The following is a 17,557-nucleotide window of genomic DNA, read 5'->3' as shown; positions in this document are numbered from 1 at the left end:
GTGCAAGTGATGGAGACTCGCAAGAAGAAGCTGGGAGCGGACCATCCTTCCACGCTGAACAGCATGGCCAATCTTGCTTTTACCCGAAAAATGCAGGGCCGTGATACAGAGGCTATTAAACTTATGACTCAGTGTGTGCAGTTAACACGTCACTGTCTCGGCGCGAGTCATCCATATCATATCTCTTCCTCAAAGACGCTAGCAGGATGGGAAGCAGAGGAAGTAGGCCTTAGCGCTCTACATTTAGATACGCGATCGGACCGAGATTAGTTATCTCATGTACATGTACTATTAAATAACGACGTGCGAAGCCTGTGTTTCCTTTTCTATGTTGGATGGGAGCCTTAATTATAGATGATTACTAGAAGAACACTTATGGAATTAGTCGCCCAGAGATGCACTGTCAGCGGGGAGGCATTAACTAAGGGGGCCCTATGCCACCACCAGGGAGGATAGCTGACTCACCCTGGTCATGACCTTGCGCGGTGTCGATTTCTGAAGGCATGGCGAAAGTTAAATCAGCCTGTGCTAGGGCTCTGCGCAGCTACAGGTTGATCTCTTAATCGATCTGAATCACTTACACAGAGGTTGTTACATAAGATGTATAAGATAACCTTACGCTAGCCCTAGATTACTACTTATTTTCAATAAATGTACTAACACACGAAGGGCTTAGGCGTGAATCTTCATGTAAGAGCTGCTACAACGCTAATATTAGCGTTTTAAACACTTTAGTAAAATTTAAAAGCTTAGTTACAACTACTCTATAAGTTTAGTAGCTGCAACAGGGTTATACTAGTGCTATAGCTAATAAAATCTGTTTCACAACACAGAAGATCTATACATTAGGCTGCGGTAATAACAACGCGATGGCAATTTTTAGGTTTAAAGGTGTCTGTTAGATTAGAATAACCTAGAGTTAGTAGTGTAGAAATTTTATTAGTTTTCAAGCGTGTTTAGAATTTAAATACAGTATAACATACACAATAGACAAGTTGCTTACACACCTAAGTTACTTACTTTTACTAAGACTACACTAAACTACTCTTTTTACACTAATACATCTCTAACAACACTACTTAGATGTGTTAAAAAATGTTAGATATAGTGTACACTCTATGCTTATAAATAAAATGTAACACATTATAAATAATATACTATAGCTATATATAACGCTTTTTAAAAGATAATAAATAACTAACACACTAAATAACTTTTATAAGCTAATTTAATAGCTAACGTATAAACGCTAAATAATAAGAAAAGTTAAGTAATTATTAAGTATATACTAAAACTAAATATGTAAGAATTTTCCTCTTTGCTAGAAGATGTAGCTAATATAGCTACTTCTTTAAACGCTAAGCATAATCTAGGCTATGTTAGCATAAACTAGCCTAGTATATTTATAAAGCATTATTTTAAGCTTAAAGTAAAGTTTTAAGCGCAAGTATAGTTAATAGATATTTAGCCTATAATAAAGCCTATCTTACTAAAGTTAGACATGTTATTATCCTAGATGCTATACTTAGCTTTAACATTCTCTATAAGGCTAAACCTGCCCTAAATTACCTTAGGACCCTTATAGAAAGCTCTTTTATAGTTGTACTACACTTAAATGTTACTTTAAGCTCTAAATAACGCTTTACAAACATACTAGGCTAGTTTATGCTAATATAGCCTAGATTACACTTAGCGCGCAAAGAATTAGCTATATTAGCTATAAATGCTATCTAAGGGGAAAATCCTTGCACATATAGCTTAAGTATAGTCTTAACAATTACCTACTTCTTATTATTGCCTAGCCTCTGTAAGTTAGCTATAGAATTAGCTTGTAAAGGTTGTCTAGTGCTATAGTTATTTATTGTCTTTTAAAGGACTCTATACATACCTGCAGCATGTTCCTTTAAAATTTTTATGTCTTATTTAAAAGCTTAGAGTGTAAGCTGTATCTAATGTTCTTTTAGCGCGTTTAAGTAGTGTTGTTAGGAATGCATTAGTGTAAAAAGGGTAGTTTAGTAGAGTCTTAGCAAAAGTAAGCAACTTAGGTGTGTAAGCAACTTGCCTGTAAAGTACGTTATAAAGAATATTAGACATTACTATAGTATCTAGAATCATAAAATATACAACTTTAATAAAATAAACATTCTAATAGACTAGATATCTACTAATTATACTTATATTTAAAACTTTACTTTAATCTTTAGATAACTTTTAATAAATATATTAGCCTAGTTTATGCTAATATAGCTTAGATTATGCCTAACGTGTAAATAGTTAGCTATATTAGCTATAGCTGCCAGCTAAAAGCAAAATTATTACATATTTCGCTTAAGTATATGCTTAAGAATCACTTACTTTTTATTATTATTTAGCTTTTATAAGTTAGCTATAACATTAGCTAATAATAGTAATATAGCTTATTAGTTAATAATTTTTTTAAAACACTTTATACATAGGTATAGCATGTTACTTAAAAAGTCTTACGTGTTATGTAAAAGCCTAGAGTATAAGCTCTACCTAACATTTCTTTACCACATCTAAGTAGTATTATTAATAATGTATTAGTGTAAAAAGACTAGTTTAGTATAGTCTTAGTAAAAGTAAGTAACTTATGTATTGCATACAACTATCCGCCTATATATATCCTTCTACTGTGCTAGCTAGAAGGTTGACCTTTTAGCGACGCAACATTAGGTGTGTAAGCAACTTGTCTATAGTGTACGCTAGTTAAAGTATCTTGAATTCTTCTTAGCATAAGAGGTTTCTTGCTTTATATAGATAGATGATACAATCTCTTAATTTAGTTGTCTACTTTTATTAATATAAGCTGTTCTTAAATATAAAAAGACTTTAATTTTACTAGATAAAACTATCTTAAAGCTATAAAAGAAAAGATATTAAACAATAATATTACTCTAAAGTTATACTCTAATTGAAATCAGGTAGGTGCCCCGCCTGCCAAGCCGATACTATACGACTTTCTCTGCTGCACTAAAAGGTACGCACGAGAATACTTAAGCAAAGTATTCTCGCATAGTATAATATATATATAGGTAATTCTAGGGCTAGCACTGGCACTAGCGGTTGTCTTTAGTCTAGCCTAAACCTCTATAAGCGAGAGAAGGCCACGTAGTTAACTGTCCCTACCTTGTTACACTAATATCTAAGTATTGTAACAATTCTACAGCTATTTTCTATTAGCGTTAAAAGTATTAGTTTAACATACTTTTTATTTAAAATATAAAACCTTTAGATTTTATATAGCATTTTCTTTATTATTTTAGTATTAATTTAGCGTAAGTTTAAAGAAAAGAAAAATAGTATAATAATATAACATACTACTCTAACTTATAAATGTTTTAGAAAAGCAACGCTTAGTATAGAGAAATGTTTACAGTAGTCACACGGTAGTCGAATGCGTTGTCACCATCGTTGGATGCGTTGTCACTATGATTATATACATCTTACGATGATGTATGCGGCTAAGACTTACCTACTTATTTTATATATATATAGACTCCTACAAGCACTTCTCTAGCAATCAATGCAATCCGGTTCATTATAGCTCTCGTGCTTCTTATAGCTTTACATAAAAGGTATGTCTTAGTAGTAAGATTTTAACTTTTATTATTCTTAGTATCTTAATTTAAATTTAATAATTAATAGCTTACGTTAAAGTCTTTTAAAAGCTTTATATTTTCTTTCTATAAATTACATTAATAAAACTAATAGTTAGCTAGTAAATCTAAGTAGAGTTAAAAGATATTTGAAAGCTATTAACTTTAGTTTTATATACTTAAAGATAAAATTACATAGCTAGTTCTATGCTGTAATATTAATACTAAGTTAAATATAGAATATAAAATTAAGAAGTTTTAAAAACTAAAAGAAGAGGTTTATTTTTATTCAAGTTAATTATTATTAATAATTTGTTTTACTCTAAATGTTATGTTATTATTAAAATAACATACTGTAATAATTTATAAATGTATTGGAAAATCAAAGCTAAGAATAGTAGAGAGTATTAATTAGTAGTCCAACTTTAAATTTAAATCTCTCTAGTAGTTCTAATATAAATTAGATATTTAATATATTTTTTAAAGCGTCTTTTAAGATATATATTTTCTTCATGTAACAATTAGACCTTACTTTAGCCAACTGCGGGTATATTAGAATAGGATAGACAAAGAGCGAGTAGCTAGATGCAGCAAGGCATAGATGAATGCAGAGAGGCATAGATGAATAAACAAATGTATAGACGAATGCAGCAAGGCATAGAACAAAGAAGTAGGTGTATATAAGTAGTAACGAATCTCTAGCTTAAGAAATCTATTTTATCTAACTTTTAAATAATTAAAGTCGTTCTAGTCTAAATAAACTATGTTAGATAAGATGATTTTAGCCTATATTTAGTATATTATACCCTTTTGTTTTTAACTTTCTATTGCTTTGCTAAAGGGTTAACATTATAGCTAGCATAGTAGAAGAATATATATAAGTACATGATTGTATAACGTACTCTACAGGCAAGTTGCTTACACACCTAAGTTATTTACTTTACTAAGACCCTACTAAACTACTTTTCTTACACTAATGCATTCCTAATAACACTACTTAGACGTGCTAAAAGAACATTAGATATACCTTATACTTTAGGTTTTTAAATAACGTACTTCACAGGCGAGTTGCTTACACACCTAAGTTGCTTAATTTTGCTAAGACCCCACCCTAACAAACTCTATTATAGCCTATAACAACCCGCTCTAGTACTATATAGTATAGTACAGCCTAGAATATTATTTAGATACTACTTCTACTGCTTACTTACATGTTTACGTGTTATAACTAGTCTAATTACACTATCTGCAGCGCCTTTAGGATAGCTTACCTACTTTAGCTTATACCTACTTCTTTGCCTTTTTTTTTATTACTGTGCGCTTTAAACTTCTTTAAAGCTATTAAGCGTAGGCTTTTTTAAATTATTAAAGTTTCTTCTGCTTTAATCTACATTCTTTTATATAATTTATATTATGTAGCAGCTTAATTAGCTTTTTAAAGATTAGTAATTTCTTATTATACTAACACTAGCTTATGTGTAATTATTACTACCTTTTTTAAAACCTTCTTAAACACCTTAACTAAAAAAGTTAGTAAACTATTTATATGCTTCTAAATTTTTATCTTTATAAGCATTAATTATAACTTAAGTTTTAAAGTATTACTTAGAGTTTACAACTACTAGGGCTTATTATATATAAGTAGTAGTAGTAATAGAGTGCGCAACTTTATATTAAAGTCTATTATAACTTATTATAGGTTAAAAGAAACTAATCTAGCGCTTTAAACCCTTTTTTAGATATTACTAAAAGTAATTATAGCATTATAAGCTACTTTAAAGCATAGTAAGAACTTTATTTTTATAATATAAGTAATTTAGTTACATACAAAGCTTTTAGCTTAGCGCCTATATACTTTCTTTAAAAGAGTAAAACAACCTACATTAAGTAGCTATAAAAGGTGTAATAAATAAAAAAGCATGTAAATAGTAATAATTATATTATCTTTATAACATACTTTATAGGCTAGTTGCTTACACACCTAAGTTGCTTACTTTTGCTAAGACCCTACTAGACTACTCTTTCTACACTAATGCATTCCTAACAACACTACTTAGACGCGCTAAAAGAACATTAGATACAGCTTACACTCTAAGCTTTTAAATAAGACATAAAACTTTTAAAAAAACATGCCGCAGCTATGTATAAAGTCTCTTAAAAAATAATAAATAACTATAGCTGTTAGATTAAAGCACTGTTTCTAGGCTTCCTGAGATGAATGATGGGTTTGGATATGATGTATGGGATGATGATTCATTGTCTTGATTTATCGATCCTTTTTCTGCTCTACTCGTGTTGCTCGGCTTTTTGTTTTGCCGATCCGAGTCCCTCGCGCACTTGCCCTATGCGCGACCAGCTTGCAAAATGCTGCAAAATGCTGCAAAATGCTGCAAAATGCTGCAAAATGCTGCAATTTGCTGCAATTTGCTGCAACATGCTGCAAAATGCTGCAAAATGCTGCAATTTGCTGCAACATGCTGCAAAATGCTGCAAAATGCTGCAAAATGCTGCAATTTGCTGCAACATGCTGCAAAATGCTGCAAAATGCTGCAAAATGCTGCAAAATGCTGCAATTTGCTGCAATTTGCTGCAACATGCTGCAAAATGCAGCAACATACTGTTCGAGCTTATTGCTCGTACTATGTAGCAGCTTTCGTCAAGCGTTCCTCCTGTCTTGACAGTAGGTGCGCATATCTGACAATAGCACTAGACAACTTTTACAAGCTAATTCTATAGCTAACTTATAAAGGCTAGGTAATAATAAGAAGTAGGTAATTATTAAGACTATACTTAAGCTATATGCGCAAGGATTTTCCTCTTAAATGGCATTTATAGCTAATATAGCTAGTTCTTTACGCGCTAAGCATAATCTAGGCTATGTTAGCATAAACTAGCCTTGTATGTTTGTAAAGTGTTTTTAAGAGCTTAAAGTAAAGTTTTAAGTATATATATAGTTAGTAAATATCTAGCCTATTATAAAGTCTATTTTATTAAAGTTATACGTGTTATTATCTTAAACACTATACTTAGCTTTAATATTTTTTATCAGGCTAAACTAGGTTTAAATTACTTTAAAATTTTTATAAAAAGCTGTTTTATAGTTATACTTATACTTAAACTTTACTTTAAGCTTTAAATAACACGTTATCAACATAATAAGCTAGTTTATGCTTAGCGTGTAAAAAATTAGCTATATTAGCTATAGCTACTAGCTAAGAGGAAAATTCTTATACATATAGCTTAAGTATGTGCTTAATAATTACCTACTTTTTATTATTACTTAGCTTTTATAAGTTAGCTATAGAATTAGCTTATATAGTATGTTAGTTATTTATTATTTTTAAAAGACTTTATACATAGCTGTAGTATATTATTTTAAAAGTGTTACATTTTATTTAAAAGCCTAAAGTATAAGCTATATTTAACATTCTTTTAATATATCTAAGTAGTGGTGTTAGAAATGCATAAGTGTAAAAAAAGTAGTTTAGTAGAGTCTTAGTAAAAGTAAGTAACTTAGGTGTGTAAGTAACTCGCCTGTAATGTACGTTAATTAAAAACTATATAGATGTTATATAAATTTAAACTATAATTACAGGTTATATATTATATTTTTATATTTTTATTAGCTTTAGGTTAAGAAAGCTTTTTATAGTTTAACATACTTTACAGGCGAGTTGCTTACACACCTAAGTTGCTTACTTTTGCTAAAACTTTACTAAACTACTTTTTCTACACTAATGCATTTCTAACAATACTACTTAGATGTGCTAAAAGAATATTAGATATAGCTTACCCTTTAACCTTTTAAATAAAACATAAAACTTTTAAAAAAATATGCTATAGCTATGTATAAAGTCTCTTAAAAAATAATAAATAACTATAGTATAAGATAACCTTTATAAGCTAATTCTACAGCTAACTTATAAAAGCTAGGTAATAAAAAGAGTAGGTAATTATTAAGACTATAGTTAAGCTATATATGCAAAGATTTTTTTCTTAGATAGCATTTATAGCTAATATAGCTAATTCTTTGCACGCTAAGCATAATCTAGGCTATGTTAGCATAAACTAGCCTAGTATGTTTATAAAGTGTTATTTAAAACTTAAAGTAAAGTTTTAAGCATAAGTATAGTTAATAAATATTTAGCCTATAATAAAGCCTATATTACTAAAGTTATACATGTTATTATTTTAAATGTTATACTTAGCTTTACTATTCTCTATAAGGCTAAACTTACTTTAAATTACTTTAGAACTCTTATAAAAAGCTTTTTTATAGTTATACTACACTTAAACATTACTTTAAGGTCTAGATAATACTTTCTAAACATACTAGGCTAGTTTATGCTAACATAGCCTAGATTATACTTAGCGTGTAAAAAATTAGCTATATTAGCTATAAATGCTATCTAAGAGGAAAATTCTTACATATACAGCTTAAGTATAGTCTTAATAATTACCTACTTTTTTTTATTACTTAGGTGTTATAAGTTAGCTGTAGAATTAGCTTGTAAAAGGTATTTAGTGCTATAGTTATTTATTGTCTTTTAAAGAACTTTATATACAGCTGCAGTATATTTTTTTAAGAGTTTTATATTTTATTTAAAAGCTTAGAGTGTAAGCTATATCTAATATTTTTTTAGCATATCTAAGTAGTGTTGTTAGAAATGCATTAGTGTAAAAAGAGTAGTTTAGTAGGGTCTTAGTAAAAGTAAGTAACTTAGGTGTGTAAGCAACTTGCCTGTAAAGTACGTTATTAAAAAAGCTACGCTTAAAGCTAAAAAAAGTAAGAAGCAACACTAAGAAAGTATTAAAATTGTAAAAAATAGAAGATTTAATACTGTTACAATTAGCATGCTTAACCTACAAGCAAAAGGTAATGTAACTTAAATAGATTAGACTAAGAAGTAAAGGTGCTGCTTTAAAAAAAATATACCTCTGCTAAATGTAATAATAAGCACTGTGTCACACTAAAGCCTAGGCAAGACACTAGGCTTGAAGAGAGAACTAGCTTCTAGAATGTAGCGTAACACACTGTTACAAGTAAAGTAAAATAATAAAGCATAGTATAAAAGCATTATATATAGCTGCTAAAGTATAGACAGTGTTTTAATTATTAAAAAAAGCTTATAGTAGTAATTATACTAACTAGCTCTACTAGGTTAGCAGCGCTATAAGAAGACAAGGCACAACACTTATACATGGAAAAATATAAATATAAGCATGTTGTACATAAGTTAGGTTCTTAGCTATAAGTAAAATTATGTTTTTATTTCATTAGTTACGCGAAGAGATTTTATCTAGGTTAGTAGTTTGTCTAGCTTAGTAATAGTTTACCCTAGTATAGATAATTAGTATAGCATTACGCTACGTTACTGCGTAGGCGTTGTAGTAGAGTTTGCTCGTCTGCTTAGGTGGTCTGCTTGCTTATGAAACACGTTAGTATATAAAATTATTATTGTGTTGCGTTTTTTTACTGTGTAGGCGTTTTAGTAGAGTTTATTAGTCTCCTTACTTAGATAGTTCGCTTGCTTATAAGACAGAGTATAGATATTTTACTTTTTTAAAGTAGCGAGCTTAAGTAGCTAACTTACTTATTTAGATGTTGGTAGAAATAACAAACAAAGTATTACTTATAGAGTTACTAGCAGCTCCCCTAACCGGCTTTAGCCTAAACAGACGTCGCTGCTATCTTCAGATGGCTTATCGACTTGGTAGTCTCTCCCACCCTTGCCCGTCCTCGAAAATGCAATCGTTCTCTATGCGTAGGGCTACCACAACCTAAGTGATGTTGGCCGCTTCAAATATGAACAATAACTCGCGATGGCGGGAGGGGAACGAATAATGGATATCAGGCATTGGGCGGTGTAATATAGTAACGACATGGGGGAAATCATACCGAGTGAGTTCAGCGGACGGGATCCATCAACTTTGTATCGTAGATTCCGCCATGTTTTTGCCAGTGTGGATACGTGGATTGAAAAGACCATGGTTGGGGCTTTCGCAACACAACCACCCTTGGAATTTGTTCGGGCTGCTGTAGTTTAGTGCGTAGTTACCGGCCAAGAAACGGGTTCAGTTCTGAACAGCTAGATAGATGAAATAAAATCCAAGCGCCCCTTACACTGATAGGACCAAAACAAGAGGCTGTGCCTAACTCATAGCACTCCTGCGACCTCCATGTTCATAATATAATTTCGATATTTCTGCGAAGCACGCCTATAAACAAACCGTACAGTGTACATCTTCTTACCGCTACCCATGGCTGGATAGTCACCCGATTACAAAAAGCTGTTTTCAAGGACTAACGCAGACGCGAGTCCGCAGCGCTTGGCTGGCTGGACTGGTTGTATTTCCTGTAGACTCTATGGGGGAGTTGCAAGTGCCCGATCAACTTGATGCTGCTGCTGTGGATCATGACTGGGCGAGTTGGCAGGACACGAAGATATGGCGAGGGGCTGGCTAAGTCGTGGTAAAGGGTTGCAAGGGTTTGTGGCTATGCTGAGGAGAGTTAGGAACGCTTTTGGAAGATAGAGAGTATTTTAGGTGGTCCTTACTGTTGTCTATCACCAAGGTCAATGTGGATGTGGATCTAGCCGCTATTACGACCGAGGCGGTCGATGAGCCCGGCGCATCTCTTTCATCACAAAGCACAACCTTAGATTTGGATCACTCCACCTCCTACCACTGCGGAATGCCTTCCCCCGCAATCTGCTAACGTAAGGGATCAATGACTAATAGTATTCCGTGAAGTATTCTTGGGCAGTTTGGCAAAAGACTGCATCGTCATATATAATCCCCAATTTTAATGTAGCTAGCTCCTTTATGTCCGCAAAATCCCATTGGTCGAACCGTGGTACTACCTTCTTTGGCGATCCGCTGTGGCGGGTGCATATCTAGAATAACAGCCAGAAGAATGACTCCAGATCGTGCCTGAATAAATGTAGCTATTCGTCGCCTAGAAACGTACCAATTGCCACCAGCGCTCGTGTGTCGGGCTTCCCTCAAGCCCCAGAAGATTTCTCCCGCTGCTCGTTGGTCGCAAGGTTAAGGTCGATTAAGAACGCGCGCTAGGAGGGGTTGTCACTTCTTTGTTCATCATGAAGTTGTTCAGTGAGATATCGCATTGTAATGTACTGGCCCGTGTGCATAGCGACTCATATCCGTTGATGCAGTCTTCCAGCGCGCAAGAAGGCTGGTTCGGAGGTTCGCATTGTAGATAGGCTTTATATAGTTATGGGCGATGACGGCGCCATGTACTCGATTCGCGGTCGCTTCCCCCTTAGTAAACTTGATTTCATCACTCAAACTTATTTTTTGAACCTGCGAAATCATCTCGGTACCACCATTCCAATTCACACACCCTTAGTAATAGTAACGAGGGTGTTTCCGTTGACTGATGGTGTCACGCCAATTACTACCATATTCGCTTTCCCAAATGCCCGCAATTTCCTTGGCGACTTCCTCGCTGACGTCTTCCCATTCATCGCAAATGGCATCTTGTCTGTGTCTTCCCAATGTTGTAATGTCAAAGCAGTGTCCCGCCCAAATCCCCCTGTGAATGTTCCCCTCATATGCCATACTGATAGAGGAGTCCGTTGACCAACATGTTCGAGAGAGTATGACTTCTCCGAAGCCTATAAAGTCTATATTGGGTCCATGGATATGCGCCGGCTCCAAAGCAATCGCTTCGGAGCGAACGTACGCCTTTATCGTCAAATTTCGAAGAATCCAGGGTTGATCATATGGGTACAACTGGGAGAGGTCAGGCCAAACCGCGTTACGTAGCTGGGAACGATCCGAATCCGACATTGAATGATATTGTTCGCTCTCTCGAAGCTGCCCTAATAATGCGGTCGAGGGTGAGACATCGCCCCGAATCCAGGCGCACAGGTCTACAAATGAGGAAAGGTTCGTCGGCAGGTTCTTGTTGCGCAAGTATTCATGAAGATCATTCTCTTCCTTTGCGGTAAGCATTCCTGGTGGATAATCTCCCTGCTCAATGTCGTCTCCCACACAGACGATAGCCTCGCCTGCCCAAGGTGCTAGGGGGGATAGAATGTATGTTTGGATATGTTTCTCACCAACACCCCAGAAGTATCGGCTGACGAGACTGAGAGTCAGGACATCTTCAATGCTTAGGTCATTAAAGACTAGGTCGAGTAATTCTGCGGGTAGACCTGAAAATGCATCTCGATTGTTAAGACGTCTATCGTCTTGCATCCTGCCCTTTTTTTGTCCGATGAATTGCTTATCCGAGTTGTGTTCTCGTTCACGTACCGTGTTGATGGATAGATATCCACATTCCAGATTCTCTGTATTTGAGTGCATCGCGGTAGACTGGCTTGGAGAGACGTAAGTGAATTTAATCTTAAGTAAGGGGTTGAATACTCACATGTAGCCAGGAGGTGGAACAGGTTGGGCCAAAAGCATAACGAGAGATCGAGCTGATCCGTCGAAAAGAATCTCCCCAAGCTTGCCCCGAACATTTAGAACTTCCTTCAACCTCAGAGCCAGGATCATCCAACCCTGTCCCATCCTGAGAAGTAGCAGAAATTGTTGATTTATGCGAAGACCTTGGAGTTGCAAGCTGGAGGTAATAGAATTCGAAGTTGCTACGTGTAAATTTGCTTGGAGTGAAAACTTGGCAGGAGCGAACGCTTTGGCCACCAACAACAAGCTTCGCTTGACAAGGGTTTATGAAAGCACAGCCTATAATTATGCATTTTAAAGTAATTTAAAGTAAGTTTAGCCTTATAAAAAGTATTAAAGCTGAGTATAGCATTTAAGATAATAACATATATAACTTTATTAAAATAGGCTTTATTATAAGCTAAATATTTATTAACTATACTTATGCTTAAAACTTTACTTTAAGCTTTAAATAACACTTTAGAAATATACTAGGCTAGTTTATGCTAACATAGCCTAGATTACGCTTAGCGCGCAAAGAATTAGCTATATTAGCTATAAATGCTATCTAAGGGGAAAATCCTTGCGCATATAGCTTAAGTATAGTCTTAATAATTATCTACTTCTTCTTATTGCCTAGCCTTTATAAGTTAGCTATAGAATTAGCTTGTAAAGGTTATCTAGTGCTATAGTTATTTATTATCTTTTAAGAGACTTTCTATATAGCTGCAGCATGTTTCTTTAAAAGTTTTATGTTTTATTTAAAAGCTTAGAGTATGAGCTGTATCTAACGTTCTTTTAGCGGGTCTAAGTAGTGTTGTTAGGAATGCATTAGTGTAGAAAAAGTAGTTTAGTAGGGTCTTAGCAAAAGTAAGCAACTTAGGTGTGTAAGCAACTCGCCCGTGAAGTTGTCAGATATGCGCACCTACTGTCAAGACAGGAGGAACGTTTTGACGAAAGCTGCTACATAGTACGAGCAATAAGCTCGAACAGCATGTTGCAGCAAATTGCAGCAAATTGCAGCATGTTACAGCATTTTGCAGCAAATTGCAGCATGTTACAGCATTTTGCAGCAAATTGCAGCATTTTGCAGCATGTTGCAGCAAATTGCAGCAAATTGCAGCATGTTACAGCATTTTGCAGCAAATTGCAGCATGTTGCAAGCTGGTCGCGCATAGGGCTAGTGCGCGAGGGACTCGGATCGGCAGAACAAAAAGCCGAGCAACACGAGTAGAGCAGAAAAAGGATCGATAAATCAACACAATCAATACAATCAATCAATCATCCCATACATCATATCCAAACCCATCATTCATCTCAGGAAGCCCAGAAACAGTGCTTCAATCTGACAAGAAAACTCACCACACCACTTATTTACTACTAAGATCTGGCTAGCCACATGTGATTAATATTTATAAGAGTTGCCTCCTTTTTCACTAGGTTTAAAAGACCCTAAAAATCCAGTATAATCGCCTTATAGAGGAAGCTTACCTTATAGACTGTGCACACCTACTATCTAAGCGTACTGTGTACTAAGCTCTTAAAAAACAAGGGTTAACAAACCACTGTTACAACAAGAGACTAAAACTGCTAAAGAAGCACACCTAAATTAGGTGTTAATTTACTAGGACGTACTGCCACTTTAACTAGAAAAGAAGGACTGTTAAGTTCTTTAATAAGTGCTTAGTTAAGGTTAACTTAGGAGGCAATAGAGAGTAGTGTTTTTAATACCCTAAGAAGCGCTAGCAACAAGAGATAATTTAAGAAAACAAGAAATTAAAACAACTCTCTTAGATAGTATAGAGGGCCATCTAGGTGACTAGTAACAGGAGGGTAGGGCAGAGTGAATTAGTGATCATGCTAAGAGACCCCTAGAGCAAGCGCGGGGGGTATTCTGCAAATTTATACACGGAAACGCTTAAGAAAGGTCTCCTGCTAAACTACCTACTAAGGCAGATTTTTATGCAAGATAATGCGCTAATTTACAACGCCTAAGTAACTTAGATCTTTCTTAAAGAGCATAGAATTTAGACCCTAGAGTGGCCTCTATATTTACTAGACCTTAATCCTATTAAGCACCTCTAGTAGGCTCTTAAAAAGATTATACACAAGCTTTATCCTAAGTTTAACAAATTAGGCAATTTAGAAGAGGATTAGGACTGTTTTTGTGCTGCTTTAAAGAAGGGGTAGCAGCTAATACCTAATTCACTAATTTGTACACTCATCTAGTTAATGCTAAGGAGGGTTAAGGCTGTACAACTCGCGCATAGCTAGCAGACTTAGTATTAAATATATTTTAATTATTTACATTAAAAAAAGTATGTAATTACATATAAAATTAAATGCGGGTAGTTCTTTTTCGCGTCGCGATTTGGTGGGGAAAAAGTGATGTACACAGACTTTTGTCATGCGACTGTATAACTAAATTACTTATATTATAAAAATAAAGTTTTTATTATGCTTTAAAGCAGCTTATAATGCTATAATTACTTTTAGTAATATTTAAAAAAAGTTCTAAAGCGCTAGATTAGTTTCTTTTAACTTATAATAAGTTATAATAAGCCTAAATATAAAGTTGTGCACTTTATTACTACTACTACTTATATACAACAAGCCTTAGTTGTTATAAACTCTAAGTAATACCCTAGAACTTAGGTTGTAATTAATGCTTATAAAAATAAAGATTTAAAAGTATATAAATAGTTTACTAATTTTTATAGTTTTAAAGTGTTTAAAAAAGTTTTAAAAAAGGTAGTAATAATTACATATAAGCTAGTGTTAGTATAATGTACTTTATAGGCAAGTTGCTTACACACCTAAGTTGCTTACTTTTGCTAAGACCCTACCCTAATAAACTCTATTATAGCCTATAACAACCTGCTCTAGCACTATATAGTATAGTACAGCCTAGAATATTATTTAGATACTACTTCTGCTTCTTGCTTACACATTTGCGTGTTATGCCTAGTCTAATTACACTATCTATAGCGCCTTTAGAATAGCTTACCTACTTTAGCTTACACCTACTTCTTTACTTTTTTCCTGTTACTATGTGCTTTAAACTCTTTTAAAGCTATTAAGTGTAAGCTTTTTTAAATTATTAAAGTTTTTTCTACCTTTATTTACTTTTTTTTATGTAATTTATATTATGTAGTAGCTTTATTAGCTACTTAAAGCTTAGTAATTTCTTATTACACTAATACTAGCTTATATATAATTATTACTACTCTTTTTAAAACCTTTTTAAATATTTTAACTATAAAAGTTAGTAAACTATTTATATGCTTTTAATTTTTTATTTTTATAAGTATTAATTATAACCTAAGTTTTAGAGTATTACTTAGAGTTTATAACTGCTAGAGCTTATTATATATAAGTAGTAAAAGTAATAAAGTGCGCAACTTTATATTAAGGCTTATTATAACTTATTATAAGTTAAAAAGAACTAATCTAGCGCTTTAAAACTTTTCTTATATATTACTAAAAGTAATTATAGCATTATAAACTGCTTTAAAGCATAGCAGAAACTCTATTTTTATAATATAAGTAATCTAGTTATGTATAAAGTTTTTAGCTTAGTGCTTATATTTTTTTTAAAAAAGTAAAACAACCTACATTAAGTAGCTAAAAAAGTGTAATTAGTAAAAAAGCATGTAAATAGTAATAATCTTATTATTTTTATAGTATTACTAAAAATAAAGTAAGTTATAGCTTTTATAGCTGTTAATAACTAGTAAATAGTAGCTACTAATAGTACACTTCTTTATATACATGTTAAAGTGCTTTAACTAGTCTAAACTAAGCTAATTAGTAGTCTAGCTGCACTTAGAGATTATAATAACCTAATTTTAAAGTAGATTTTTCTTTTTATACTAGTTTAAAAAGTAGTTGCTACCTTAGAAAATAATAAAAAGCAGAATAGCTTACTTTTTAGCATTAATGCCCTAGATAGCTGTTGTCTACTCTTAGTTACCTAGCTAGACTACTTTTAGCTATTCTTATCTCTCTAAACTTATAACAACTACTCTAGTAGATATCTAGCCTATTATAAACTCTATCTTATTAAAGTTATATATGTTATTATTTTAAATACTATACTTAGCTTTAATATTCTTTATAAGTTAAACTAGCTTTAAATTACTATAAAATTTTTATAAAAACCTTTTTTATAGTTATACTTACGCTTAAATGTTACTTTAAGCTTTAAGTAATACTTAATAAATATATTAAGCTAGTTTATGCTAATATAGCCTATATTACACTTAGTGTTGAATGGGCTCTGACAGCTAGCTGCTTATAGTATAAGCACTTAAGTAGCAAGAGTAAGAGTGGTGTACAGTGTGCACAGCGTATAAGGTAGGTAAAGTAAGGGTAACATGTTTTTAGTTCTATTACTCTTGTCTTTCCTCTGTATAAAGAAAAAAAAAGATATCTTAATGTTTATGCATAAAGGTTTACACATAAGCATTATATAACACAGATATATAGTCCTGCTTATGCGTAATTACTTATATCTAGATTATAACACTACTACTATGTATAAACACTAGCAACTTTTCTTTTTATGTAAAAAGTTACCTTTTGTACGCGTTACCTTTTTTCTATCTATATAAGTCTATCTAATTACATTCTGCCTTTACTCTACCCTATTTATTAGGACTTACCTTAGTAATGCTGTACATTAAAATAGGCTAGTTACACTATATAAATAGCTTTATAAATAGTGTAGAGTGTTTTAGGCTATTATTATTTAGCCTTTATGCGCTTACTTTGTAAGTAATTTAGTAGTATATAAACTATTTTATGCAAGGTTTTATGCTACAATAGTGTAAGATCTTTGCGTAGGCAGGTGCGTAGGGAGGTGTATATAATAAGGTCTCCTCTTTTTCTTTACCTTCTCTTCTTTATTCTTTACTCTCTAAGCCCTACTGTACTATTCTTTAGCTCTTTTCTTTTTTTGTATAGTGCTAATAGTAACAGATACTCCTGCCTGCACACACACACACACACACACACACAGAGAGAGAGAGAGAGAGATGTCTCTCTAGCCTTCCTCCTCTACCTCTAGCGCTGTTAGTGCGGGCGTTTTTAACATCCTTGTGCAGTCTAGCAGCCTAGGGCGTATCTATGTTACTCTTTTAACTAGTTCTACTGCTAATTAGTAGTTTATTTAGTGTCTTAGTATAAATATATAGATCTTTTAGCTCTTTTACTTTCTTTTTATATAAAATGCTAATTATAGATAAGCTAAAGAGTAGCATATAGCAGCTTTATTATTTTATAATATTAATGTTATCTTACCTACTAGCACTAATCTATAGCTGTAAGCAGCAAAAGTTGTATGTTATAAAGAGTACTTCTATGCAGTTCTAGTCTAAAGTTATAGTTAGGTCTTAGTAACTTTATATGCTTATTATTATAGTAGCACTACTAGTGCCTTTTTTTTTATTAAGTATTATATGTTAGCTAACTTCTAGGCTAATGCTTACACCTTATGTGTATAGTAGAGCTGTAGTCTGCATTATAAC

The 17,557-nt window shown here is 33.0% G+C and overlaps 2 protein-coding genes across 2 annotated transcripts in view; one reads left to right on the top strand and one right to left on the bottom strand.

Annotated features, from left to right (window-relative positions):
* The window catches only part of BDR25DRAFT_335457 (uncharacterized protein), a gene marked incomplete at both ends in the record, with an annotated part of 4,085 nt that extends 3,472 nt beyond the window's left edge, over positions 1-613 (top strand). Inside the window, 2 exons of the mRNA XM_033693016.1 lie at positions 63-222; positions 551-613. Of these exons, the coding sequence (XP_033545241.1) occupies positions 63-222; positions 551-613 (223 nt within the window). The remainder of the gene's footprint in view (positions 1-62; positions 223-550) is intronic.
* Positions 614-10,982: 10,369 nt separating this feature from the next.
* BDR25DRAFT_290528 (uncharacterized protein) lies at positions 10,983-12,205 on the bottom strand (the record flags this gene model as incomplete). The annotated part of the gene is made up of 2 exons (XM_033688522.1): positions 12,013-12,205; positions 10,983-11,961 (listed from the first exon to the last, which is right to left on the bottom strand). The coding sequence occupies exons 1-2, from the start codon at positions 12,153-12,155 to the stop codon at positions 10,983-10,985; spliced, it is 1,122 nt and encodes a 373-aa protein (XP_033545240.1). The 5' UTR covers positions 12,156-12,205.
* Between the last annotated feature and the right edge of the window lie 5,352 nt (positions 12,206-17,557).

This window comes from Lindgomyces ingoldianus, assembly GCF_010093535.1.
Source record: "Lindgomyces ingoldianus strain ATCC 200398 unplaced genomic scaffold BDR25scaffold_25, whole genome shotgun sequence".
NCBI lineage: Eukaryota > Fungi > Ascomycota > Dothideomycetes > Pleosporales > Lindgomycetaceae > Lindgomyces > Lindgomyces ingoldianus.
Note: the sequence above shows the minus strand (reverse complement) of the source record. Positions and strands in the feature narration are given on the sequence as shown.